Source organism: Ambystoma mexicanum, chromosome 9 (assembly GCF_040938575.1).
Source record: "Ambystoma mexicanum isolate Mex_15411 chromosome 9, UKY_AmexF1_1, whole genome shotgun sequence".
Lineage (NCBI taxonomy): Eukaryota > Metazoa > Chordata > Amphibia > Caudata > Ambystomatidae > Ambystoma > Ambystoma mexicanum.
Window position 1 is genome coordinate 670,008,529 of NC_090931.1, and position 26,155 is coordinate 670,034,683.

The window sequence follows — 26,155 nt, forward strand, 5'->3', positions numbered from 1 at the left end:
AGGGTGTTGGCTTCAGCCCCTTCAAACTTCTGTTCGGTCATCCCGTACGGGGACCCTTAGCCATTGTCAAGGAGGGATGGGAGATGCCCACTCCCCCTGTTACTACCAATGTAGTTGATTATGTGCTAGGGCTCAGAAAACGGATGGTACTTCTGATGGGCTTGGCTAGTGATAAATTGAAGGCAGGGCAAGCACTGGTGAAACATTGGTACGACCAGAAAGCTTCCCTCATCAACTTTACACTTGGTCAGCAAGTCCTGATCATGAATCTCATAAGGCCTCGAGCTTTACAGGACAAATGGTCAGGCCCTTACCCAGTGGTGGAGCCCCTGGGTGAGGTTAACTATTCAGTGGACCTTGGAAGGCCTGGACAGGCTCCAAAAGTGTTTCACGGGAATAGGCTGAAGGCTTTCGTCCCAAGCGGCGAAATCGCAGCACTGCTATTGGCTTCAGACGTTGAGGAAGAGGAGTCTGAACCTCTCCCTGACCTGTTCCAAAGCAGTCCTTCAGAAAGCTCTTTTGAGGGTGTCCGAGTGGCCCCTCACCAGATTGGACAAGGCTCAGTGGTTTACCTTGGACATGAAGTAGGTGGAGGGAGGATACAGCCTCTACCCAGTAAAGTACAAGCAGTACAAGACTGGCCTACCCCCACTACGCAGACCCAAGTGAGAGCCTTTTTAGGACTCACGGGGTATTACCGCAATTTTGTGGCAGACTATGGCACCATAGCTGCTCCTCTGACTGCCCTCACAACTCCGAAGAAACCCAAGAAGGTAACTTGGACCGACGAGTGTGAGAAGGCCTTCAATGGCTTAAAAGACTCCTTGTGCCAGGCCCCTGTGCTCAGGGCCCCTGATTATCAAAGACCTTTTATCGTGCAGACGGATGCCTCTGACACTGGGATAGGAGCTGTACTATCACAAGTAGATGAGAAGGGTAAGGAACACCCTATCGGTTTTATTAGTCGCCAGCTTAAGGACAGAGAGCTCAGATGGTCCACGGTAGAGAAAGAATGTTTCTCTGTTGTGTGGGCCCTAAGGAAGCTGAGGCCCTACCTCTATGGGACCCACTTCACTGTGCAGACTGACCATAAGCCGTTAAAGTGGCTAATGAACATGAAGGGGGAGAATCCAAAGTTGCTTACGTGGTCCATAAGTCTACAAGGCTTCGACTTCACTATTGAGCATAGGCCAGGTGTCCAACATAGCAATGCTGATGGGTTGTCCAGAATGTTTAACCGACCTGAACAAGAGACTCATCCAGGGGTGGATTAGTTCCCCCTGTCCATAGTCTGGGAGGGGCGAGTGTTAGGAAAGATTTTGTAATTGTAGGGAATTTTCCTTCCATGTGGCAACCCCTAAACTTTTTGCTATTGTTTTTAACCTTGTTCTTGACTTTGCCAGAGAAGTACAGCCTTCTGCCGCACTTCTCTGGGCTTTCGCTCCTTTTCTTATGGGGAAACTGACATGCCCTTAAGACAGTCAGTACCGGGGAACGCTGTTTCCCGTAGTTTCTTTTATCATGTTGCGGCTTTAGTGCAACATGACACAAGAGGGCACTGTAAGCTAAGTTACAGCTCTCTTGGGTCTCTAGCCTTCTACGGACCCTAGATACTCTTATAGGATGGTATTTGATCGGTGCAAGTCATTCAGGGACTGGAATGGTGGCAGCGATCGTTTTGTTTATTTTGAGCTCCTTTTGGCGTTCTGAGCACGTTTTTCGCACTGAACCCAAAATGGTGGCCTGGCTCCCAAAATGGCCAGACCACGAGGCTCCTTTGTCCTGTCCACTGACCGTCTTGCTCCCTTCACCTTCCCCAGGTCGGGCGACCCAGGGCCTTCCTTATTTGGGCATGTACTTTCCCGCGAAACGTGGTTGCTTTCGCGGGCTTCTACATGTCGTTTGTGTGCCTCCAGGGTGTGGGCTGGGATGTCTGGTCCCAATACACATCCTGGGTGCCAGAGAGTCTGGGGTGGTGTGAATGCCTGGGACCACCGTGGTCCATGATTGGTCCACGTATGGTATGTGTGTTGATGAGCGGATCTCCCATTGGCTCCCCTCCGTTTTGGCGCGAAGGGAACCGGGGATAAGAGGGAGCTGGAAACACCACTACCAGGTCGATCTCCTGAGTTCTCACGAACGAAGGAATACAGGAGCCAAGTATCCTGCAACCCAGAGGCTGGACCGAGGAATCGCTGGTGACCCGCTGAAGGAATCCTCCTTTGCACTGCTGTCGTCCTGTGAAACCCTTTCCTCCTTGGATCGAACCAGAAGGCCTGTACTGGTGCTTCGACCTTTGGAATAGCAGGAACAGCTATTCCCGGCGACTTCATCATCTCCTGCCAAGTAAGCCTTCGGAAGTGTCTCTGGGCCATCCAGTTGACTGACCAGCTTACAAGGGAGTCCTGCTCTGTAACCGCCGCCAGGTTGTGTTGTATTTCGAGTCCTTGTCACTCTCCCACGCTTCGTACACTTGGCGTTCCCAAGTCTGAAGGGAGGAGTGTACATTTGGCTTGAATACACACGGCCGCTCCGTTGTCCTGCTGCGGCAACAAACTGTGCTGGTTTCGTCGATTGGGACGTCTTTTTGCTCTACACGACTACGAGGCGTTCCCTGCTCTTCTGAACCTGCCAGCTGCTGAAACTAACGTGGAGAAGCCTGGGTCTGCTTGCTTCGGGGACCGGTGAGTAGTTTAGCTAGGATCTGGTCGCCCTCCTGCTGCAGTATCCCATTGCTTTTCCATGCTGTGTAAAAACAGCACCCTTTTGGCCGTACTCGCGCTCTGCTTCTGCCCGCTGTGGAGGCTGCGCTTGAGTTGCGGAACCTGTTCTCCTTCTGCTGTGCACTAACCCGAACTGCTTGACTTCCTCCGAAGAGCTTCCCCTTTTGCCTGTTGGCACCGGCGTGGCAGGTACTTTGAGCACAAGGCTCCACTCTTCGCAGGGCTTAGGTGCCTCTGAAGGCGAACTGAGTCTAAAGCGTTATCACACTGCTTGTTTTCCTTTCCTTTCAGGTGGACTACATATTTCGTGCTTTAAACGCTTGCGACTGTGTATTTGTATATATATTGTGTTGATATGGTATGTGTTGGTTTAATATTGTGATATTGTGATTTTCTCGCTACGGTCATTATTTTAAAGGCCTTAAAATAAATGTGTATCTATTTTTGATATAATAACTGTTTGGAGTAGTTTGTAAGCGCTCTTGCTTTGTGTGCTCATTGCGGGCTTTCAGTCACCCTCACCCCTCTTGAGACCTAGTCTTGACCGCCGCGATCGCTACCTTGATTGGTCTGGCTTGTCCAGAGGTTACCCTGTTCCAAGTAATTAGGTTGGCCTTCTGAACTTCTGCGCCACCAGGACAGAGTTCAGAAATCCGTCTTAACAGATACGCCCACAAGGGGCTTCAGCCCCCGGTACCAGATCTATCGGGCAATCATATGGACAGGGTGGTGACAAAGTTTCGGCTCTGCCTTTGTCGAAAACATCAGTGAAAGATTGGTATTCTTTTGGGATACAAGATGTTAGGCAACCCACCAAGTGAGCAGCTGCAACTAGAGCTTGACAAGGGGAGTAGGCAATAGGGAGAGGCCAACGCAACCCAGTGCCCAATCAATCATCGGATTGTGCTTCTTCAGCCATGGAATGCCCAATATTATGCCGAACTGGGGTGTTGTTATAAGATCAAAGAACAGGGTTTTGGTATGGGTTTCTTGAATCGTGAAAATAAGAGGTTCAGTCTGTTGTTGAATGGGTCCAGAAATAAGGAGGGAACCATCTGCGGCCTGCACCGGTTCAGGCTTTACCTTCTTCTGCCGGGGTAGCTGCAGGGAAGTAGCCAGGGTGATATCAATATAATTGCTGGTAGCCCCAGAATCCAATACCAGGCAGAGAGGATACTTTGCGAGATCAGGCAAGGTAACAGTAGCACTGACCACAAATAGGGCAGAGGATACAGACAACTGTGAGAACAGAGGAGGCGTACGCTGAGGGCTAATCTGTGACCCTTTCCCTAGGGATGTGCCTTCTTAACGAAATGCCCCATTTGACTACAGTAGAAACAGGCATTGGTTGCACAGCGTCGTTCTCGTTCTGTAGGAGTCAGTGGACCACAAACTCCCCCTATTTGCATGAGTTCCATGGAAGAATCTGAGGGTCCTGGGGATGCCGCAGATCTGGAGAATATAAAGCTAGGTGTTTTTTGCCATTCAGATTTTCATTCTGCCCTTTGGGCATCCACCAGTATGTCCAGGTCAACTAGATCAAGGTACAGCGTGGGCAAATAGGGTACCACCACCAGGGCATCTATCATGGTGTCACTAAGGCCTCTATAGAACACCACAGCCTTGTTGTTCTCAGGCCAGGAGGTTTCTGCTGCAAACTGGTTGAACTTGGTAATGTGGTCCAATATACTAGTCTTGCCCTGTGTGAGTTCGAGTAATTGGAAATCTTGTGCCTGGGCTTTAAAATGAGTGTCAAAGACTCTAGTAAGTTCGGCAACCAAAAGATCAAAATCATAGAGTACAGGATTATGGCCTTCCAGCAATGGGTTAGCCCAGGTAGCTGCCCTACCGCTTAAATGTGATGAGATAAACGCAGCTTGGGTAGTCGAATCTGAAAAAGCTTGAGGCCTACAGAGAAAGTAGAAAGTTTACACTGATTCATAAAAGTGTGAAATTTCAGCGGATCACCATGGAATTTCTCTGGTGGGGCCAGGGGAAATGGGGTGGGGAAACAGAGAGGAGCCCCTGTATGAGGAATGCCAGGCGGTGGTTGCTGACCTGCAGGTTCCCTGAATTCCTCGTCTGGGGAAAGAAGATAACGCTCAATCCTTATGGCGTCCAAACCCTGGTGTCTAGCTGTGCTAGTGGCTGTCAAGTCCGCTCGCAAGCCAGGAGCTGGTAAATATTGCAAGTCCAGCAGCAACCCGCCGGTAGCACTGGCATGGTTACCGCCAGACTTATAATGAGGCCCAATATCTCCAACCTCGTACCCCTGCGTAACTACAATTTCAGTCTTCAATCCCATCCAAGAGCTACCAGGGTCTCACCCCTCCGACTTGGATCACAGGCAGGGAACACAACCACCCGAGCTATCACCTGAGGAGTCAGGCGGATTGCAGGTTTTGAGCAGGGGGTCCTCCGATATTCCAAATGGGAATGGGGATGGTCCGGGTTCCCTGAATGGGCAAATACCAGGCCCTCCAAAGTCGGAATGGCCCGGTATTTCCCCATTCAGGGACCACAGACCCGGACCCGAGTTTGGAGGCAGCCATGCTGCTTCCAAACTTGTAATGAGGCCCTTAGTCTTGACCGCCTGCCAAACTACCGTAGATTGGTATGGTTTGTCCAGAAGGTCCCCCTGTTCCACTAAACTAGGGTGGCCTCCTAAACTCCTGCCCACCAGGTCAGAGTTTAGCAATCCATCATAACAGTTACCACATTTGCAATCTTTACGCATCATACTGACTGCACGGTCCATCCAATATACTGGGCCCAATAAGCTGCCCCATCATTCTCAGGTCTTCCTTTGTTAATGATATGTGTGACGTCTTGGTGATGTTTGGTGAAGCGAAAAATGTTCACATGTGTGCTATATGGTTTCCCAATTCACTAAAGCTTGGAAGGGTCGGCCGAGGGTTTCTTAAGAAGAGGGTGCACAAGGGAGTGCTTCAGGGGGCAAGACTCCAGAGGCAAAGGAGTGGTTGCAGAAATCAGCCAGAGCAGGAGCCAAGGTGTCAATGTGGTCCTTGATGGTTTTGGAGGAACAGGGGTGAACCTGTTTAGAAAAGACTTTCATAGATCGGACTTGTCTAAAAACCTTGTCTGAGGAGAACAGGGGAAAGGCAGAGAAGGAGGGAGGAGAGGTTCCCGCAAAAGGGCCAGAGGAAGAGCAGGGAGTAGAGGGAGGAGGGGGAGAGGAGGAGAGAGAGGACAGGATGTCCTAAGTTGTAGAGATGAAATGAGAAGCCAGGGCAGTGCAGAGGGCCTGGGAGGGGACAGGAAAGGTAGATACTGCAGCAGGATTGGCCAGCTCATTGCAGATTTTAAAGAGTTCAGCCGAGTTGTTAGATGCCGTGCAGACGCAGACTTGGATGTGGGCTCTCTTCTTGGTGCAGACAGAGAGCCGGTATTGCCTTTGGAGCAGGCAGCAGGCCAGTTTGTTAGAGGATGTACCGAAAGCACTACATTTCCTCTCAGCCACCCTGCACTTGTGTTTAAGAGTGACGAGGTCTGAGTCGCATCAATAGTTGCACTTGGCTTTCGGTTTCAGGTGGATCCTCATGACAGGGGCAAGAACAGCGAGAGTATCAGATATAGCAGAGTGGAGCATGAAAAGGGCTGTGTCAGGGTGTGTGTCAGCCAGAGGAGGGGGAGAGAAAGTGGTGGCGATAGCCTCAACTGACACACGCTTCATGGGTTGCATGACCGAGAAGGTAGGTGGCAGTGCTGGAGTTGGCCTGGCCTGAGGGGTAGAGAGGGTGAGGTGGGAGGAAAGGAGAAAGTGATCACTCCAGGAGAGGAGTAGTAAGAGAGATAGAAAGGGAAGGTCTGAAGGGATCAGAAGATCCAGTGGGTGCCCTGCAGAGTGAGTAGGGCCAGAGGGGAGAATGGAGAGTGAGAGCGAGTTGCAGAGGTCAAGAAAGAGTTCAGTGGAAGGACAGGAAGCATCCAGGTGGATGTTGAAGTCTCCAAGGAGGAGGAGTTGAGTGGTTGAGACCAGGAGGGAAGAGGAGAAGTCTGCCCACTCAGAGAGGAAGGAGGAGATCTGACCAGGTGGCTGATAGATGGAAGCCACAGTAAGGGAATGGCAAGGAGAGAGAGCCTGCAGACGAGGCAATTGAATGACAGAGGCAGGAATCCACTCAGGGAAGTTCAGGGCTACACCCCCTCTGGAATGGTTATGTCTGGGAGCAGAGAGGATCTTGCAGTCATCAGGGAGGAGAGTGTCAAAGCTGGTGACACAGCTGGCCGTGAACCATGTCTCCTTGAGATGAGAATATCATATGCTAGCCCCCTACACCTCTTCTTTCCTTTTTTGTATCTAAGTTTGTCTTATTCATCTCCAGTCAGTCTTATACCATCTTGCTAATATTTTCAACCTTATAAGCATCAGTTTGAAATATAATATTGGTTTAACTGCAATTTATTTTATCAACAAAAAAAATTAAATGGTCTGTATTGTAGTAACTAAGTTTTATTAATTCTTTTATGTAACCAACGAATTTATTATTTAATTGTAATGATTAGAAATATGAATACAAATGATTTAATATTAAAAAAAAGAACGACAAACAAATAAAAATACTGTGACAAGCAAACGGTATAAGTAATCAGGATATTGGGAAATAATCAGATCATCAGTATCGCTATTAATTCACTCTATGGCGTTCTTCGGGTGTTAACGTCTTACAGAAAGTGTCCTCGGCAAAGACTGTGTCGGCTTATGCCCACTAAATATCTGTGCGAATGCTTCGTTTGCGCATGCGTAGTTGAGGGTCCTCAACCGGTATCTTTCGTCACTAAATTCGTCCGGAAATGACGACAGTCTACCAAGTTCTGACTTCCGGCCCCAAAGTTAGTTAGACCACCAGTCCAGCGCGTGCTCTCTGTAAAATTCTGTCTCGGAGACGCACGCGGCGCTTTTTCTCGGTCGGTGATGCGAGTTGTTACTTATCCGGGCTTACAATTTCCATGCGCTGCAAGTGACTACCGCAACAGCTCACGCTTGTTCACCAACTTACCAATGCACACGTTTCTCGTGCGGTAGTGAGGAGCCGGCGGAGACCGCCTGCGTTTCCTCACTCGTAAAACCACAACCACCCCCGCCATGTTGGTGCTTTTTGAAACGGCGGCGGGCTACGCTATCTTCAAGGTGAGTAATCGGAAGGGTCGTTAGTTGCTGTAATGTCTCCGATTTCGGGGGTCTGGCGGATATTTTCTTTTTTTTTTTCCTTCTTTTTTCTATGGACGTTTGATATATATTATGTTGGTCTTCTCTCGCCCCGCACGGCCCCTCATGTACAAGGTCGGCGCATTCGTATTCACCCGGCCTTCCCCTGTGTTGTGAAGTGAGCAAATATGTTGCGGCAACGTGGACCCCGTCGCTGTGATCGCTAGCGTTTGGACCCTTCGCTGGGCCATGGTCGCCACGTGTGCAGAGTTCCCCAGTGAGCAGCTGCATGGGCTGATATTTCTGTCTTCCTGCAAACACCCATTCTTGTTTTTATAACTAAGGGGTCTCTTGACACATTCACAAAGTGACTTGGTCGTTTTATATCGGGCCGTCGATGGTGGTGGTTCATATCAATTTACGCCCTTTCATTAGTCAAAGTTAAATGATTTGAACGAGTTTAAATTGCGCCGCTCGCTTATTGTTTTCTCAACGTTGATTAGTTTTGAATGTTCTAAATACCTACTTCTGGTTGAAAAAATTGCAGTGTTTAAATGTGTTTGGCTGGCGACTCGTTCTGGTTACTTCAGTAAAGCTTACTTGTAAGCAAATTAACCTAGTATAAACAATGTTCCCCAGTGCAAGCTTTTCTACATGCTATCATATTTTCGAATTGTTTTTATTTTTTATCGTACGCGTTTCATTTGAGTTTGGTTATATTAGTAGATGTACCTTGTATCTACAGGGGCTCCGAGACTATTATGGCGGCGTGTAGGCGCAGTTCTAAGCATTTTCAACGTCACATATCAGAACATGCAGCAATGAAACTTTGCGGTGTCAAGTTTGTCACCCCCCCCCCTCCCCCCCCAAGACACAACGGTCATTTTCTGCTTGGAAACCTATTTGGCAAGATCTAACCGTTACACTGTGCAGCATGGTGTATTTACTACGTTATGGGACCGCACAACGACCTCTGACCCCCGCCTTAGCGCTTCATCCCAATATACTGGCCATGCTAGTTTAGGGACACGTGTGAGAAGTTTGGTGTAGAACACGTGGATGAGTAGGGAGAGATCCAGAGAGCTTATGTTGAAATGCGAATATTACCCCATTGATGGTGGTTTGTGGAAGCAGACGTTGGGTGTCTTTTGTTGGGCCTAACTGTGTGCTCTGCCTAAGAGGGTGCCATCCTGGAATTACCTTGAAATGTATTACAGAATGTAACTATAAAAACTAATGTTGGGGTATGTTAATTTGTTGATCAGAATCAATTCCAGCCTTATCTGAGTTTGTCCTGGATATTTGTGTTTTTTTGTTGCTAAATTTGTTTTTAACCAACGTGAAACCATGGCAGTGTTGCTCCCTTGCCCAGCTGTTTGAGGTATAGGTTGGCTTGGGTGTACGTTATATGGGTGGACCATAATTGATTTTCTGCCTCTAACCAAATGTTAAACATTTCGACCTATGATCAGGTGCTTGTTCCACTGTAATGCAAGTTAGTGTGCAAGCTTGCCTGTGCACTTTGATTTACCCTGAACAGGTTGGTGGCTTTTGTTACTCTTGCGAATGCTTTGATTAAGGTTGCAGCTGCCGTAATGCACGATATGGGACCATACACTCAAAATGGCTCCCCTTGTCGTAAGTCCTGTTCAAGTTGTCGTAGCTTACAGGGATTTCAGGGGGCTGGGATTGCTTATCTATTGACTTGCCCCCGTTCCGTCCCATGGGGTTTGCATTGGCTGCACATTCTTATGGTTTTGATATCCAGGGCGGTAGTGTCTGGGTCAGTACTTCTGTGGGTCCTCTTCAAGTAATGGCTTGTCCCTCACGCCTATTTACATACTCCCCACCCTACCCGAGAGTCAATGATCCATTGCCCGCTGTCTCCACCCCTCGTTGCTTGATACCTTACTGGCAATTGATCACTCTTGGCTTCCTGCTCCTTTTTTCTCAGCTTCTCTCGTTGTGTTCTTGCCCCTTATGATTGTGCTCCTCCAGCAAAATAACCTTTAAAAGGGTACGAAAGTGGTAGTTTCCATTGTGGCTAGCTGAAATATTCCCTTTGGTCTGTGGGGGGGACACACACACCTGTCACTAATGTGTGTGGTTTACCTGTGGATGGTAGCGTACGTGTGTACACTTTGTGCCTTCGGGGGAGGTTTTTCACCACAGAAGATATGTTCTTATTAGGGTCGGTCGATATGGACCACAATATTTTGGCAGTTACATTTTGCATTCTTTACCGATTGGACAAGTTATCTTCAGGGTAACCTCTCAGTAGGATGTGGTGTACTATTGCAATTGTTTCTTGGACTTTATTTCGGCAAAACGGTGCTTGCATATCTCACGAGGAGCAACACATTTCAAGTTGGTATTGCTACACATTACTATTACACTCAGCTTTAATCAAGTATAATTTTTAAAATCCATTCCATTTAGACATCCTACCTAATGCTGCATCCTTACCCAAACTCCAAGAGGGAGGGCACTTTCAATACTACCTTAATCCAACCCTACAGGTAAGGGTTTATCAGACACTTTGACTCCCTAAAAATAGAGATGGGGAGTAACTATACCCCCAGCAGGAATTGGTCAAGTAGAACCACACGCTCTTCCTTTCACCCGCACTGCCCCATCTAGATGTTTGCACCAGTAGTGCAAAAGGTAAAACAGGAAGAAACTACTGTTACTATCGCCTGATCTGAAAAATGTAATAGCGTGTCTTTTAATGTGCATGAATAATATAGGTGAACAATCATTATTACAGAAACACTTGTTTTCCAGTGAAACCTTTTTACTCGCTTTGGGAACTGGATATACATATTTACTCAGAAATTATTTTACTCCTAACTTTAAACACTGAGTAAAATACTACTTCCAAATCTTATTTCCAGCACTGATAATGGCTGTAATATATGGTGACCAGACGGCCCGCTTTTCCCAGGACAGTCCTGGAAATTCACCCTGTGTCCTGGGGTCCCAGCAGTTTTTTCATTTTAGAAACCCCGTCCGTGGTTTGCATGGTTGGGTGGCTACGTAAATTAAAATTGTAATTATTGTTTGCAGCACTTACAGGATTTTGAGGTTGGAGGATTGGTTCGAACCCTTCAGGTCCAAGTCTCAACACTGGCTGACTGCCACAGAGTGTGTCTTGGAAATCGGTGTACAGCAGGCCATGTAATATCAATTAGAGTAAACGCTTGTTTTGAATTAACAGGCCAAGATTCACAGACAAAACTGCACAAACTGATCATATACAGTTTATAGAGAGAAGTGCTGTAAATAAGATTGGGTGTTGGTTGTGGGGGCGTGTTGGGGGAGGGGCAGTAATTAGTGGGCTGTGATGCAATAGTCCCTCTTTTATGTTGGTCATCCTGGATTTTCATTTTGGAAATGTGGTCACCCTGCTCCTACTGTAATACTAAAAGAGAAGATGTCCGGGCCTGCTTCGCCTATATATGGCACTACCCTAAATAAAGACTTGCTCCTGTTGGGTTTGCCATTCCACAAGAGAACATTTCCAAACTGGCTGGTTCAACATGCAAATCTAGCCAAGTAATGCATATGGTACTTGGTTCATCATAGAATGCCAGAAAAGTCATGCCAAAGAAAGGTACAATGCTGGTCAGGCCACTCATAACACATCATGCCTGCTTTCTCATGGGTGTCATTAAGATTACATTTTAGGCAGAGCTATAGATTAAAGTTGGAGTATTTTACTCCCCATTTTTTGAAAAAGTTGGACCAATTTTTTTGTTGGAAGTTTGGAGTAAATAGATTTTTGGGGGGAGTGAAAATAGTTGCGAACTCCCACATAACATCATTGCCTGGAGCTTGCATAATGCCTTCCTTCTAGAAGACTTACCTGCCTACATCCGAACATGCCCACATTACCTTATTTTGCCATTCATTAACCCGTCTCGGGGACTTAAATGGCTATGGACTACTTGAATCTTGCTTGTAACTAACGCTCATCTCGCACATACAGCTAGTCGGAACCGCTTTTAATGTCCAGGCAAACTGGTATAATTCTAACTACTTGACATTCACCTTTATTTTCAAAAACCTATAGAAAGGCTCTCTGGGTTATTTCTAGAATGTTTAAAGCATAGCTCGGCTGTTATGCAATCAACAAGTTAGCATCTCATGTGGGAGTTGAATTGGTTGCATAGTATAGGAAGTTGTGATCTAGCCAGCCATAAAATGTCACACGTCACCTCAATTCTATACATAAACCGGCACAATTCTTTCTTGCCAAAGGTCAATTATCACGAGCCAATGACTAGTGCACGTTTTGCACCTAGTGTTAGTAGATCTGTGGAGTAGCTCTTGGCTACTGGGTGAAGCCTGAACCCCAAGAGCTGCTTTTAGCCTCTCAATGTTTTTATACTGGACGGTAGGAATGCAGAATATAAATGGTGCTTTTGTTTTCAACAGGTTGTGGATGAGAAGAAACTTCAAGAAGTAGACAACATATGGAAAGAATTTGAAACTCCTGAAAAAGCAAATAAAGTGTAAGTTAATACTCAGAATTCCACCAGTTTACAATTGTAAACCAGCTGTTTTTTTAACCATCAGCCGCCCTCTGTACCTTGCCAAATGTTTTACCGTAGCAGTTGCATGTCTTTCCTTTCAACCACTTCGTACGCTAGTTTTAATTCACCTTCGGTCTAAACTTTGCTAAATTCCTCTGGAATTTAACACTCGTTGGCCCCAGCCATGTTACTTTTTGACCAGTTATTTTCACGTTGGTTGACTAACCCATTGGGTTATGATATAATTGGGTGTCCTTGTGTTGGTTGTGCAAGGCAAAAGGAAGATGAGATGCGTGCATATTGGGTAGGTGGCTAGGATCGGGATTGGCTGCCATGTAGCAATGTGCATGGAAGTCCTCTCGGCTTGGGTGCACCAGGTGATTATATGGACTAATCTGTTGTAGTGTAGGCCGAGAGGAGTGCCATTACCATACCTTGCTTGCTGTTACTGAGGTACGTTTACAATCGTAAATAATGTCTGAACTTTTGGTAAACTATTTGGGGGATATGCACTTGTCTAAAATATTTTCTCACCTTTTTCAGAGTTAAACTGAAACATTTTGAAAAGTTCCAGGACACGACAGAGGCTCTGGCAGGTAAAACTTCCCACAATTTTTAAATATGTACTTTTCCGCCCTCAAAGTCTGAGGAACCCAAGCTAATTTAAAAAGAAATTGCTCGGCCTTTGTAAGAACTTTTTTGTAACTTCAGTCACTAGAAATCACAAGTGAAAATCATTTGATTGTGAATTTCAGTCTGATCTCTTTTGGTGCTGGCAAAGGTGGTGTCGTTCCACCCCATATTTGATTCCTTTCTTAAACCCCCCTCCCCCAATAACGCTAAATGGTTATAATGCACTATTCCAGGTGTTGAAATCTGAGCCTTGGGAGCCACATGGTTGGGTAGGTATGAGTGTTTGGGGGGACGCTCCTGCGTATTCAGTTTACCAACGGTGGAGAACCGAGCTAATGGCCCAAATCTAACTTCCTTTTGGTTCTATTCACAACCCTATGGTGGTCCACAACATGATTCACACGGACCCGTGGGATCACGAAAAACACAAAATTGAAGGTCATTGATTTTTGGAGTTGAGCTAAACAATCAGTCAGAATTTAACAAACATAAATATGTATTGCAATTCTTCCAAAAAGAAAAAATCTGCAAATGAATACACCACACATTATAAACTTGTCACAGCTTACTAGTGTGCAAAATGAACAAAGAGTACCTCGATTGAGGTGCAGGACTCCATTTTAGTTAACTGGAATCACAAGCTATTAACCAAAAAAAAACCAAAGGAAAGCCACCACCAAGCAGACCGTGTCATGAACACATTAAACACCAAAAATTAAACTGCTCCTGAAACGCTATGCCCTGCATCTAGGACTGCGTTTACCTGTAGGCCCGCCTCCTTTTGGCCTGCTGAATACTAAACCAGAATAAAACCGCGTGGCTGCAACGAACTAGCACATCCAGGTTTCTGAATGCACTACAGCATCTCTAATTTAAAGGGACATGTTCCCTTTGCACTTGCACTCTACCCCGAATAGTCAAGTTAAACAAATTGAAGCCAATCTTCTTTGAAAAAAGCAAACCAAGCATTTTAAGACCTCCTGAAGAGCCCTCACAAATATGACGGGGAAACATGTGTAGAGTACTTTTCGAATACAATTGCCAATTAAAAAGTGGTATTGAAGAAAACCTGGAGCATCCTTTATTTTTTGTGCAATTAATAAAATAAAATGGGGTAGGTGTTGCAACCCAATCGTTCTCTATACCCAGATTATACATCGGGAGAGGAACTACTAGACATTTTCAGCTTAACAAGAGCTAAAAGAGGTCCAAGCCTTTTTCAGGGCGCGTCCATTAAAATAATGCAACAGAGAAAACATTGCATAGCGCTGAACTAGTTGTCAAGGACATCCCAACCACCAATCAAAGTAGCATAAACCAATGGGTTCACTTAGTTATTGAGCATTCATTGACCTTCAGAACGGAAGTCCGAAAAACAAAAGTGGTTCTAAAAATTAGCCTTGGAATACACGTGGCCCTCCATATTAAGAAAACATAATACATTGGACAGTGACCTGTGCTCCAGCGTCCACCAGGGTCTTTAACGGCCTTTAGGTACAATTGATACTGCGAATGAAGGAACATCGTTCAGCATCGCCATCCTAGCATCATACATAACTATATCTATGTATGTGTATCAAACAGTCAAACTGGAATAGGTAAATTACCTTGTTCTAATTTATATTATATAGTTAACATTGACAACTTTTAATGCTCTACCATAAGTCAATCAAATTAAGATACCTACAATATTAACATATGCGGTAGGGATGCCCTTCATGGCACCCACAATGTCATTCAATGATAGTGGCAATCCTTTTCAGTTTCATGGGGTATATGATGCAGGCTTACTGGTGATCCAAAGGGCAGTAGCCGTAATAGTCGCCGTCATACCAGCTGCTCTCAGGGTGGATGTCCGTAGCTTCAGTAGGGCAGTACACATCAAATGCTTAACAGACTCCTGTAGTGCCTCCCCACAAACAGCAATGTCTTTATTCCTAGGAGCGTTTGTTCGTGCCCCAGTAATTTCCAAGGACCGAACCAAGTTGAATATTTTTTATTTGATGTAGTCCCAAGCGAGCTGCCTGAAAATGGTAGATTTACTTGGGGTTTCTTTGCCCATCTTGGATGTTCAATTAACAGATCAGCTTTAGTTTTAGTGTTGGAATGAACAATCTGCTGCTCCTTACCCAGCGGAAATACAAGTACCTTCGTGATTTTCCTGTGCTGGGCATCGAGAGGGCATTCTCCAGAGCTGGAGCGAGCCACCTATGCTTGATCTGTGCAATATGCTGGTTGGCATAAGATCTGACCTGCTCAACACTGTACCCAACCTGCCAGTATCTTCCGGAGCATTAACAAGCTTCCAGTAACTAATTAAGCAGAAGTTAAATTTCCCCATCAATGGTATATTTGTAGGAAAATCATTTCTGCATTTGAATGGGGATGTGGTCTCCTATGAAGGACCAGCTCCAATTGTTATTTCAGGCAAGTTCCCAAATGCCCACGTCTTTGCCCCATACAATATAACTCGTAGGATTTTTGCCTGGAAGTTTAACTAGGATTCCTATTGAGTATCCCCTCAACCTTATGGGCAAAATAACTGATGGCGCCAGGAGGTCCTCGTTTTTAATTGGTCAATATGTAGTGCAACCTGTAAATTTGTGTAAGGTAATCCCCAGGTATTTGTAATTGGAGACTACTTTGCTGTCCTCCCCATCCAGGTTCCACTTCAGCCTTTTACCTTTTTCAGGGGACTAAACCATAATTTTAGTTTGAGATGCTTAGTGCGGAGTATGTATTTAATGCACTCCAGGTTAGCTGAAATTACCCTGTTCTAGAATGAGAACCGCAACGCCGTGTGCCTTCCAGTGAATGATGGTTTATTTGTAATGCGCACCAGACCTGGGGGTATCGGGGTGCAGAAGAACAGGAAGAAACATGAATACTTTCAGATTATAGTTACACAGGTCACAGAGGAAATGTACAGGGCTTACAGATGAAGTACAAGTAGACTGTACAAAATAGTGGTACATGTGTATAATTGCATTATTTACAAGGTAAAGTTCTAGTGGGTAATGACGTGAAGCATTGCGGAGGGTCGGTCACTGGATTAGTTGGTGGTCTTTATCTCTGAGCCATTTAATCGTGTTATGTCTGAAATTCAGAAAGGTTTGATCTGCCCTTCAAGGAGGGTGGGGGTGGAGTTCCATAATTGTGCAGCTTTGAAATGGAAACTGCTTCCCCCAGCTTTTGTCAAATTTAAACCTAGTTATGACTAGACAATCTGCATTAGCAGTCCTGATGAGACGGTTAGACGTTTTCTGTTAATTGTCTGCACAAGGTAGCTGGGGGCAGCGTTCTTCATACATTTGTGCGTTAACAATGCGGTTTGGTGTTGAAAACAGGAAGAACTATAGATAAATATACATGCCTACTCTGCCTTAGACAGTAACGAAGTCTTCGTAGCACGTAAATACACCATACTTCAGCTAATCTTAGAATTCAGATAGACTGCATGCATGGAAGGACTCCAACGAGTGTTCCTTTGCACTAGCTGACTCCTGAGCTGGAAACAATTATAAACCTGTGAATAGTCATGTGATTCACTCAAAGGATCCGCAGGGCCATCATTGGCAGAGTGTCTAGCTGGCAAACCCAGCACCAGTCTTGTAGCATAAAACGACTTCCTTGCTGCTTAACTGCTACCAGTTATGTCCCTTAGTGGTAGCCAATGATGGAAAACCCGAGCTAATGCCGCAAAAAGAACCTATTTTTTCCTTACCCTATTGTGAGAGGCATGAGGAGAACTTGTCTGCAAAGTTGGAACAAAATTCTTAATGGTTAATGTAGCAGAGCTGTCCAGTTTGGTACCAAATTACAATTGGCTACTGATAATTAAATCTTGGCAAGTAAATGGTGTGCCGTGTATATATAGAATTGAGGTGGCAGGTGACTTTATGGGTGGCTAGCAGCTTGCAACTTGAAATGTTTGCACCCGTAAATGTGCATTTTATATTGCATGAATTATTAACCAGGCAAGAGAAGCACTTATAGTTCCAAACAAATGCAAATGGTCTCAATAAAACTGAGGGAAAATACATGGATTCAACTTCACTCCATATGCTATATAGGAATTTGAAATTGTGAGGAGTTGCCATCTGGCCTTTTTTTAACTACTCGTTTTTATTAACCAATAGAATGATGCGGGTAATCTGCCGGTTCAGTGTGATTTTCGATGAAGGCATTTCTTCGAAGTAATTTGAAATGCAACTCCCCTGCCCATCTTCCCCAACACTACTATCCCTAGGTCCTCCACACTCCTTTTTTCCGTATTCCCCTTTTCCATCAACTGCATGCTAAAAGCATAGTGTACTTTGCCATGTTGCAACAGTAGCCTGATGCATATGGTCTGTTCTACTTGACGCAGAGCAAATGCAGGAACTTTAGGGAGGGTGTGCTGCTTTGTGAGGGTGGGTAACCCGCATCTTGCGGTGGCCTTCCTTGGCCTGGGCATCAACAGAAGACACCCATTCAGAAGGTGTAGCCTCACACCAGGGCTTGGCATCTCTAAAAGCCTTTGTTCTTAGTCAGTGGAAAGGGGTGGGATTATGATAGGCAGGAGTGCTTTGCTCAACGGTAGGAGACTTCCACCATTTTGTTTGCCTCCCCTTCTAAAGCATATGAGAAGAATTCATTGTACCACCTTTGGGAAAGCTGCACTTTCCAAAACCCTCCTTTTTGAGATGAAGAAACTGTCCAAGGCAGAAGAAAGCTCTGCCCACTCCCAGAGGATGGTGGGGAGGTTGAGCCTTTGCCGTTCAGGACCTGGCACACTGACTGCACCAGAATTTCTCAAAGATGGGAGAGCAGGCCCTGCACAGAACTATCCTGCCCTCTGGGCTTCACAGCAGCCACAGGACCCGACCATCTGAAGCTCCCTGTTGTGCTGCACCAAACAGGTTGCTCTGTTCACACCTTGAACAGGGGGAGCGGCACTGGCATTTGTGCCCCTCCCTGGTCCACACTCTTGCCAGCACTTTACCCAGCTCAGCATCATGCCTTAGCTGTGCCAGTTGTTGCTATGCCTGAAGCTACTGCTTGATGGCGGGACCCGACGTGGATCACTGAGCAGGGATTACAACCAATGCCTCTGCCTAACTGCAGAGATCCTCGGACTGCCCAAGACATCTCAACTGTGCTCGTTTTACCTTTGATTGCATTTACGCTTGGTTTGTGGAATAGTGAGGGCCGATGGTGCATTTTTAAAATTCTTTATCCTTGTATTTCTGTTGGCATGAAATGGTTAAAGCAATATAGTGAGCCGGCCTAGGGCAATGAACAGCCAGTGAAAGAAACAGATTACCCCGCTTGAATAGTTTCCCTCTAGACATTTTGTATTTTTTAATTACATTTGAGTACTTCAGCCAAAACACTGAACATGATATAAGAAATGGTACAATAATTAAATATATGGGAGAGATTGTGATGGAGATCCGTGTGGATTCCTGAGAAGTGGGGGGGCAGGGTAAAGTAAGGGAAGAGGATTTCGTCTTTAGCGGATTGAAGCCATTAATCATGTTTAATTCTTGGCACATTAAATTGCAGTGATTTTATTTTCTCAAACTCTATAATCAGTCCATCTGTTACACACCAGGGCCTTCTAGGGAACCAGAGAAATCTGCTTTGTAAGTCACTTAAATTCTGCTTAGGAAACGAGGTGGCCAGATCTCATTGCCCTGCTGCAGTTCTAGGTGGAAAACGTCTATGCTACAGTTCGGACCCTAAATTCCCTGTATTTTGGATTCTTGACCCATGTTGTACTAAGGTGATAAACTGCTATTCAAAATCTGACTTTTGTTTTTATAGCAGTCTTTTGGTATTGTAGATGTCGACAACCTGAGTATTCAAACAAAAAAAGAAAGAACAAAGGGGCATCACTCAAGTTACCTTTTGCCACTGCTGGAGGGAAACCTCTAGGACAGGTCTCTGTTAAAGGGCTCCACTTGTGGTGTTGGCATAACTCCTTTTCTTGTCTCATCTCTGGAAAGTAGTGGGAGACTCGAACTGAATAAAGTATGTTGTTTTCACAGCTTCTACTGCTCTAGTTGAGGGCAAGCTTGGCAAAAAATTGAAGAAGGTTTTGAAGAAGGTAGTGGCCAAGGAAGCCCATGAGCAGCTGGCCATAGCTGATGCAAAACTTGGAGGTGTCATCAAGGTAATGCACATCTTTTTTCACTTATCACTACCCAACCCTTCTGCTTTAGTATGTCGGAAATAATTGAGTGAATAACATGTTCGGAGGGTATTTACAATTGAAGCCCCTGTTCTCCATTCCAGGTGGTAAATTGGTTTCCAATTGGACTTTTTAAATGCTGGCAGTTTTGCCAGTTTGCTGCACTTAATATAGGGCTTTGTTTCACCATTCACATTTTTACAATCGATTGTTAGTTAAATGAGAAATATTGTGCACTTCAGATAATTACAACTTGGGACTCCTGCCTTGTGGCGAGGATAATACTGAAATCAATTTTCCTACACTTTATATAAGCTGAATAAACCCACTGCATGTAAACTCACCAGCTCAAGATTGCCCAACTTTTGGTGGAAAATGGCTCCTGTGTGCTAGTTCTCTTAGAGACGAACACTGCATTGCTTTAGTTGGAGAGTTTAGTTTCTTTATTTGTACCGTGCACCAAACACTGAGGTAACTGGGCGTCAAACGCTTTTACATAGACACAGTTGCTAACATACAGACACATGTCATTTCAGACAATAAGAGGGGAGGAGGTTAAGTGCATGTCCGAGGTTACATTGGGTCGAGACAAGGAAAATCAAAGATGCAGTATCAGAATGAAGGGAGGTGATCATGCTAGCGTTTTCCTCTTGCTCTAAAGGTCCAAAAAGCTGGTTCTGATCTAATGCCATGGGGTAGAGCATTCCACTGTTTTGCCGCTAGTACTGGGAAGCTTGCTCCTGCTTTTTTAAGGAGGACTCTGGGCACAGCTAGGAAGTGTTGTGTATGGCCTAGATAGGCCTAGATGTGTTGGTCTAGATAGAACTCACTTGTTGACTTTGTCCACCAGATATTTGGGAGCAGAGTTTCAAAGGCACTTGTGTGATAACAAGAGGGCAATTCTGTCCCGAATAGGGAGCTAGTGTGCGTCTTGTCTGTTTGGGGATGTGTGGTTCTGGGGATGCTTAGTGTTCATCTTAGGGAATTATTTTGTAGGACCCGCAGTTTGAGGTTCCTTTCCGATGTGCCTAGGTATAAGGTCTAGCAGTAATCCATTTTAGAGAGCACAAGAGCCATGTCTAGAGTAATACAACTGTTAGGTGATAGGAATGCTTTGCAAGCGTTGATAAGCTTGTTAGTGTATGCCGTGGCGGAAGCCGTGGCATTCACTTTTTTGAGGGTTAAGGTCGAGTATAGGTAAACTCCTAATGTTTTAATTTCATTAGCCACCTTGCTCTGGTTGCCATCGATTTTCGATGCGCAACGGGTATCAAGTTTGTTGCTGGTTTGGGAGCTGATGAACAGGAGCTGTTTTTTTTGTCGTTACGACAAAAGCTGTGCTCTGCCACCCAGACCTGGATTTCCAAGTAAATTTTGTTAATCTGCCTGGCATCCTCTTCATAGCACCCTGTGATCGTGATGAGAACCAGAGTGTCATAGGCGTAATTGATGTATGTGACAACCCAGGTTGTCAAGACGGTCAATGAGGAGCTTGGTGAAGATGTTGTATAGCGTTGGCGAGACGCATTGTGGTACTCCACAGAGTATGGGAATCTTGGAGAGGGCTTATCTCGCAGATATATTTAGATCCTGAGTATTTGACTGTAGTGCTGGCCTTGCTGAGCAGACCTTTGGGTTTCTGGCATATCCCTATTGGCCTGGCCTTATTGGGCAGTACCGAGGCTGATTTCTAGGATTGTTAAAATGCGTCATCAATTGCTAACCCTCACTGCTCCAATTTCCCTGTGCACGCACAGTCCCTTGCCTGACTGATGCTCTTGGCTTCATTTTCTTAATTAAAACCAAATCAGTTGCAGCACACGTCTTTCATTAGACTCTGGGACCTGGGTATCGTGGTCTGTTTGAGGAGCAAACATGTCGCCCCTCATGCAATCTGCTGTCACATGGTGATGGCAGAGGAGGTAATGTTCACCCTTTGAGGGGCAAGGGACTTGGGTGGTGTGGTTTTGTACAGCCTGTGCAAAACTTGTAGCCTCCAGCAGGCTTTGTCACTGCATTATCTTGACGCTTGTCAGAGCTAGAATTATCTGTATGCTCAGCCTCCTTACTTGTGCCTTCCCCCCGCCCCCATTTTATACTTTTCTAGTTTCCGTTCACCCAATAATGTACTGGATTAGTTGAGCAGACTTCAATCCTCTGCAGGTCCTATAATTGGCCACGGTTTCTCTGCCTACTTTCAACATGTGCTTCCTTGTTTTTTGGGTCCTCTCCTCCCTGGCTGTCTTAATTGACTGGTTTGCCTCGGGGGCAACTGTGGCCTTAAATGTCTCCCTATTCAATCTTTGGGGTAGGCCTAATATGGTGGCTGCATGGTGCTGTACTTCAATTTCAGGCGCTGCCGGCTCACCAGCGCTCCTGTATGTCTGAGCATTGCTCTTCGTGTACTAGTATAATCTGCAGTGTCATCCTTGATATCACTGCTCCCCTGCTACTGCTTGCTGTAACCATTCCACCATGCCTCTGCCCTGTGCGTTAGTGGGTGTTAGGAAAGTTTTTCTAAAGTCCAACGGGGCTTCATAAAATTATACCTTAGTAAATCTTCAACTAATAGTATAGACTTATACTGCATAATTTGGTAGTGTGGACCGAGCAGTCATGCTTATCTTAGGAGGGAGATGGGGCTGTAGATGGTTGAGGAGGGCAGGTCGCTGCAGCCGAGGGCATCCCCGCTGGATGAAGTGGGGTCGTTCCCTGCCATGGTCATCGGAGCATCCAAGCTCTTCCAGCTGATGGCCGAGTAGACCAAGAAGAAAGGTTTCCTCTACCAGGATGCGTGATGCAAAAAGGAAGACCATTATGCCAGTGCCCCTCATGGACGATGTTTGGCCGGAAGGCCTGGCACTATAAAAGAATCTGGCCCTGGCCAAGTCGGACAGGCTAGAGGAAAAGTACTGGGAGCCGGCACCAAGTGCCTATGGTTGCAACCGTCACCAGACTGGTGTCGGTGGCAGGGTGGAAGAGATTGTCTAAACGCTAGTCATCCTCCTCTTACATTTGATTTACCGAAACACATTTTGTAATAAATATTTCCTTGCAACAAGTAATTCCTGCACATTTAAATGTACATTTGTACCTCTTCAGATCGGGCAGTAATGGAATGTTTGTCCTGGGGCATTACGCGTACTACTGGGCCAAACATATCCGTGGAGCTGTGTGGAAGGCCTGACAACAGGCCCATGTGTCTGTTTCCTTTTTTGGGGGGAATATTTGCCTGCTTTTATGGTATGAAAAGTGGCCAATACACCCCTTTTCTGTGTGTCTGGTTTTCCAATTGTTTTTTTCTCCTCTAAAATGATTAGTGATCCTTTCTGCTCTTGTCCATTGTGATCAACCTAGTGCAATTTCTTTTCTGACACAGGAGAAACTGAACGTTAGCTGTATACACAATGCTGTAGTCACAGAACTGATGAGAGGTATCCGTACCCAGATTGAGGGCTTAATTACTGGGCTTCAGCCGAGGGAAATGGCTGCTATGTCTCTTGGACTTGCTCACAGGTAAGTGTTTACCTTTTAGTTGCATGTCTAGGTGGCTGTCCCAGGTGTACTTTTGCGGTTCTTGAATCTTGTTTTGTTTTGGGACCAAAGAGCCCCACTTTAAAGTAGATTTGTAAGCTGCATGGTTTCATTTCTTTTTTTGCTCTAGTTGCTCAATGTGGTGATTGCGGTTTGGCAAGAAGTCCAGGCTGTTTTTATTTAAATAAAAAAGAATAAGCAATTCAGTCTCTGGCAGGATTATCTGCTAAAATTACCCTTTAATCTTTCATAAGCTCCATGCCAAAAGCATAGTGTACACCTTGCACTACTGCATCCATTTTTTATTGCAGTGCCTGCCCTACGGTGGCACACAGCAGGCTCTGTTCATGGGTGCTCTCTTGGCAGCTGAGGTATTGGCAAAAGTCACTGCAGCACATGGGTGGCATGAGATATTCACTAATGTTGCAAAATATCATGCAAGAACTGCCGAAAATATTCACAATTACATGCCCCCCTAGTCCGGATCTGTGCTCTAGAGACAGGTTGGATCACACATTTTCCCCCCCTTTTTTTGTTTGGTAGGGCGCACCATCGTCCCAGTCACCAACCAGCGCTTTTGGATAAGTCAGAGGCTCTGGAGTGTGCTGTAGGAGGTCGGGAAGGTTACAGGAGGGGGTTGTTGCCAGGGACTACAGTGCAGGGAGGTTGGTGCATGCTTAAGCTTTACAGTATATAGGGAATGAAACGCCATCTTGGGTAGTAACTGCCATATTGAAATTGAGGCCTTGTTTTCCATCCGGGGCTGCTGCTCAAGCCACACGCAGATGGAAATAAGTGTGTGACTGCAAAAATAAGGGAATAGCTTGTAGAATGGGCACCAGTGAGAAAGGCCAAAGCTAGAGATTGATCTCATGTTGCCAGCATTCGTATCCCAGAAGGAATGCGCCCTGCAAGGCCACAAGGGGGTTGAGAGCTCTCTGCAAAAAGTGATCCCATGAGGAGGGCCCAAGCCTCCCACCTGCCATCTCCCAGATCTAAGTAACATCCAGATGCCCCCATCCCAAGAACCCAGCATTCCACAGTACCGATCAGTCCCAGACCATCGACCATAAAGCTGTTAAACCCCTAGTCGATCAGATTTGATCTGAGAGCAGGGATCAGTTGTCTTCACCGCAGGTCACGTGATTTGTGCCGGGAGGGGTAAACAGCCAAAACGTGGGTGGGGGAGCTTTGGATGGGCGCAACGTGTCTGGCATGGAGTTGGTGTGTATTATTTATATAGCCCTCTTTCCCCATTTGTATGGCCTCAATACGCCTTGTGGTTGGAACGCCCTCAGTGACTGCAGTCAATGTGGTATGGGTTCTAAGTTTAGTTTAAGAGATGCATGTGTGCATTTTCACTGGCATAGGATTTAGGTGGCTGACTAGGCTTCACTAAGCTTCTGTGCTAATTCCCTTCAACCTTGCTTTTTTGCTGGACTGAAGGACTTTTTTAATTTTTACCCTAGAGTGAGCCCTTTTTTCACACCATGTGTTTTTTCTTTATCAGATTTGGATTGTTTCCTTTGTTTTTGGAGTCTGACACAATAGGCATTTACCTTTTTTGTATGGTGACACATAGGGGTGTCACGGTATTAGTTTTATGACGGTACGATAACCTTCTTGCCAAGTGACGGTATATCATGGTTATCGCGGTATAGCAGGTGGAGTTAACTAATCTTAACAAATATTTTCTAAAAGGTCATAAATTGTCAGATTTATCATCACAAACAAAACCAGGCACCCAGGGCCAGAATTGGGCTTTTCAACATACTTTCCACTGAAATGTCACCCCTTGCTTCCACCAAACACACGTGCGAAGAGGAGGGGATTGTGTGGGGAGCCCTGCTGCGACTGGCAAAGCAAACTGAATAGCTTTTCTTAAGTGGTAATTTAGGCTTTTAGCTCCCCCATTGGCTACTGGTGAAGATGAACATGTTGCCATCTTGATAACCTGCATGCCACAGATCAATGGAGGCTGATGGTAGTATACGCTTGTGCGCATACGCACACACGCTCTTTACTTTACAGCCTTTAGTTTACTTGCGGGCCAAAGGGTGTTCAGTAATCACGGACATGTTACCCTTTGGTATGGCAGCAGGGAATACCCACAGAGCTGAGCGAATTTCGCAGTGTGACTTATATGTAAATTCAATGATGGAACCAGGGAAATCCCCCATTGTCATATGTTTAGCAAACAATATCCATTATAAATAATCCCAAATCCGCCATCCCAAAGTAAACCCTTTTCCTTCTTGGCACTGTTTTTATTCTTCCTAACATATTTATTTTATGTCAGGTATGTGTGGTTTATGGAATGGCATTAAAAACTGCTCCAACTGAAACTACTTGGCAGACGGCACATCCAACAGTGCAAGACCAAGACTGTGCAGCACTTACTGCAGCCTTTCCAAATCAGATTGAAAAGCACACTTAACGGTATAAACGGTATACTGGTATAAACAATGTGACGTTATTATTGTTCAATTAAGTGGTTCACGGTATCTTTAACGGTATACCGTTATACCGTTATATCCCTAGTGACACAGCACCGTCGGTGCAGGTTCACAGAGGAATACTTTAGACCTCACGGTTTAAATACCTTTTTTTGGGTGCATTACAGTTCCCAAGAATAGTAAAGTGAAATTACCTTTACTATTCTGATGGGTGTGGTTGCCAACCCTGTGGATTGTACGTAATCGAGCATAGCTTGCATCAAAATGAGGGGGGGTGTTCAGAAAGCAGAATATACCTCATGTATTCTGCATGATTAAGTGTTTGGGGAAAAAGGCTCACACAAAATTGACTTGAACACCCTTCTCTCTATACACTCCAACATCTGGAATCTACACGAATATTGATCTTAAAAGGAAATGGCACCAATGGCCTGGCATTCCTAATGGAGCAGGTAGCCTATGTATAGGGTCTCACTAACCGGCCATTTGGATTTGTACGTTATGTAATTTACGTCACTGACACTGTGCCTTCATAATGTTTTGCTCCTATTGATTTTGCCAGAATGTTCTGCGGCAGTAGTGCTTTGCTGACGGACTTCTGTTTGTGGAAACATTTTCCTTTTTTTTGCTAGTGGGTTGCATTTTTTTCTTGAGCGGTTTCTCTACATTTTTGGTGACCGTGTCATGATTTCAGCGACCCCTGCAAAGACAGGCTTCCAGGCCACATCTCTGGGTGGGCCGCACACACCTACAGCGACCAGTCCCAAGCGTGCAACCCACAGTGGTGTACATGAGCTGTTTTCACAGAATTCCTGTCTGCTCTTTGAAGCAGGGCGTGGATCCTAGGAAGGCCATTGTTGGGCCCTGTGATGGAGGAGTTCTGGTGAAGTGTGGATGTTAAGACACTTCATGCGAGCAACGGGGGCGAG

The 26,155-nt window shown here is 45.6% G+C and overlaps 1 protein-coding gene across 2 annotated transcripts in view; it reads left to right on the forward strand.

The window, feature by feature from the left end:
* The first annotated feature begins 7,550 nt into the window (after window positions 1-7,550).
* Window positions 7,551-26,155, forward strand: part of NOP58 (NOP58 ribonucleoprotein) — a 79,543-nt gene continuing 60,938 nt past the window's right edge. Inside the window, exons 1-5 of one of the 2 annotated variants that reach the window (XM_069615511.1) lie at window positions 7,551-7,875; window positions 12,331-12,407; window positions 12,972-13,024; window positions 19,094-19,218; window positions 22,616-22,752. In XM_069615511.1, coding sequence (XP_069471612.1) covers window positions 7,831-7,875; window positions 12,331-12,407; window positions 12,972-13,024; window positions 19,094-19,218; window positions 22,616-22,752 — 437 coding nt within the window. In that variant the 5' untranslated portion in view covers window positions 7,551-7,830. The remainder of the gene's footprint in view (window positions 7,876-12,330; window positions 12,408-12,971; window positions 13,025-19,093; window positions 19,219-22,615; window positions 22,753-26,155) is intronic. The other variant, XM_069615512.1, reaches the window with a different exon arrangement.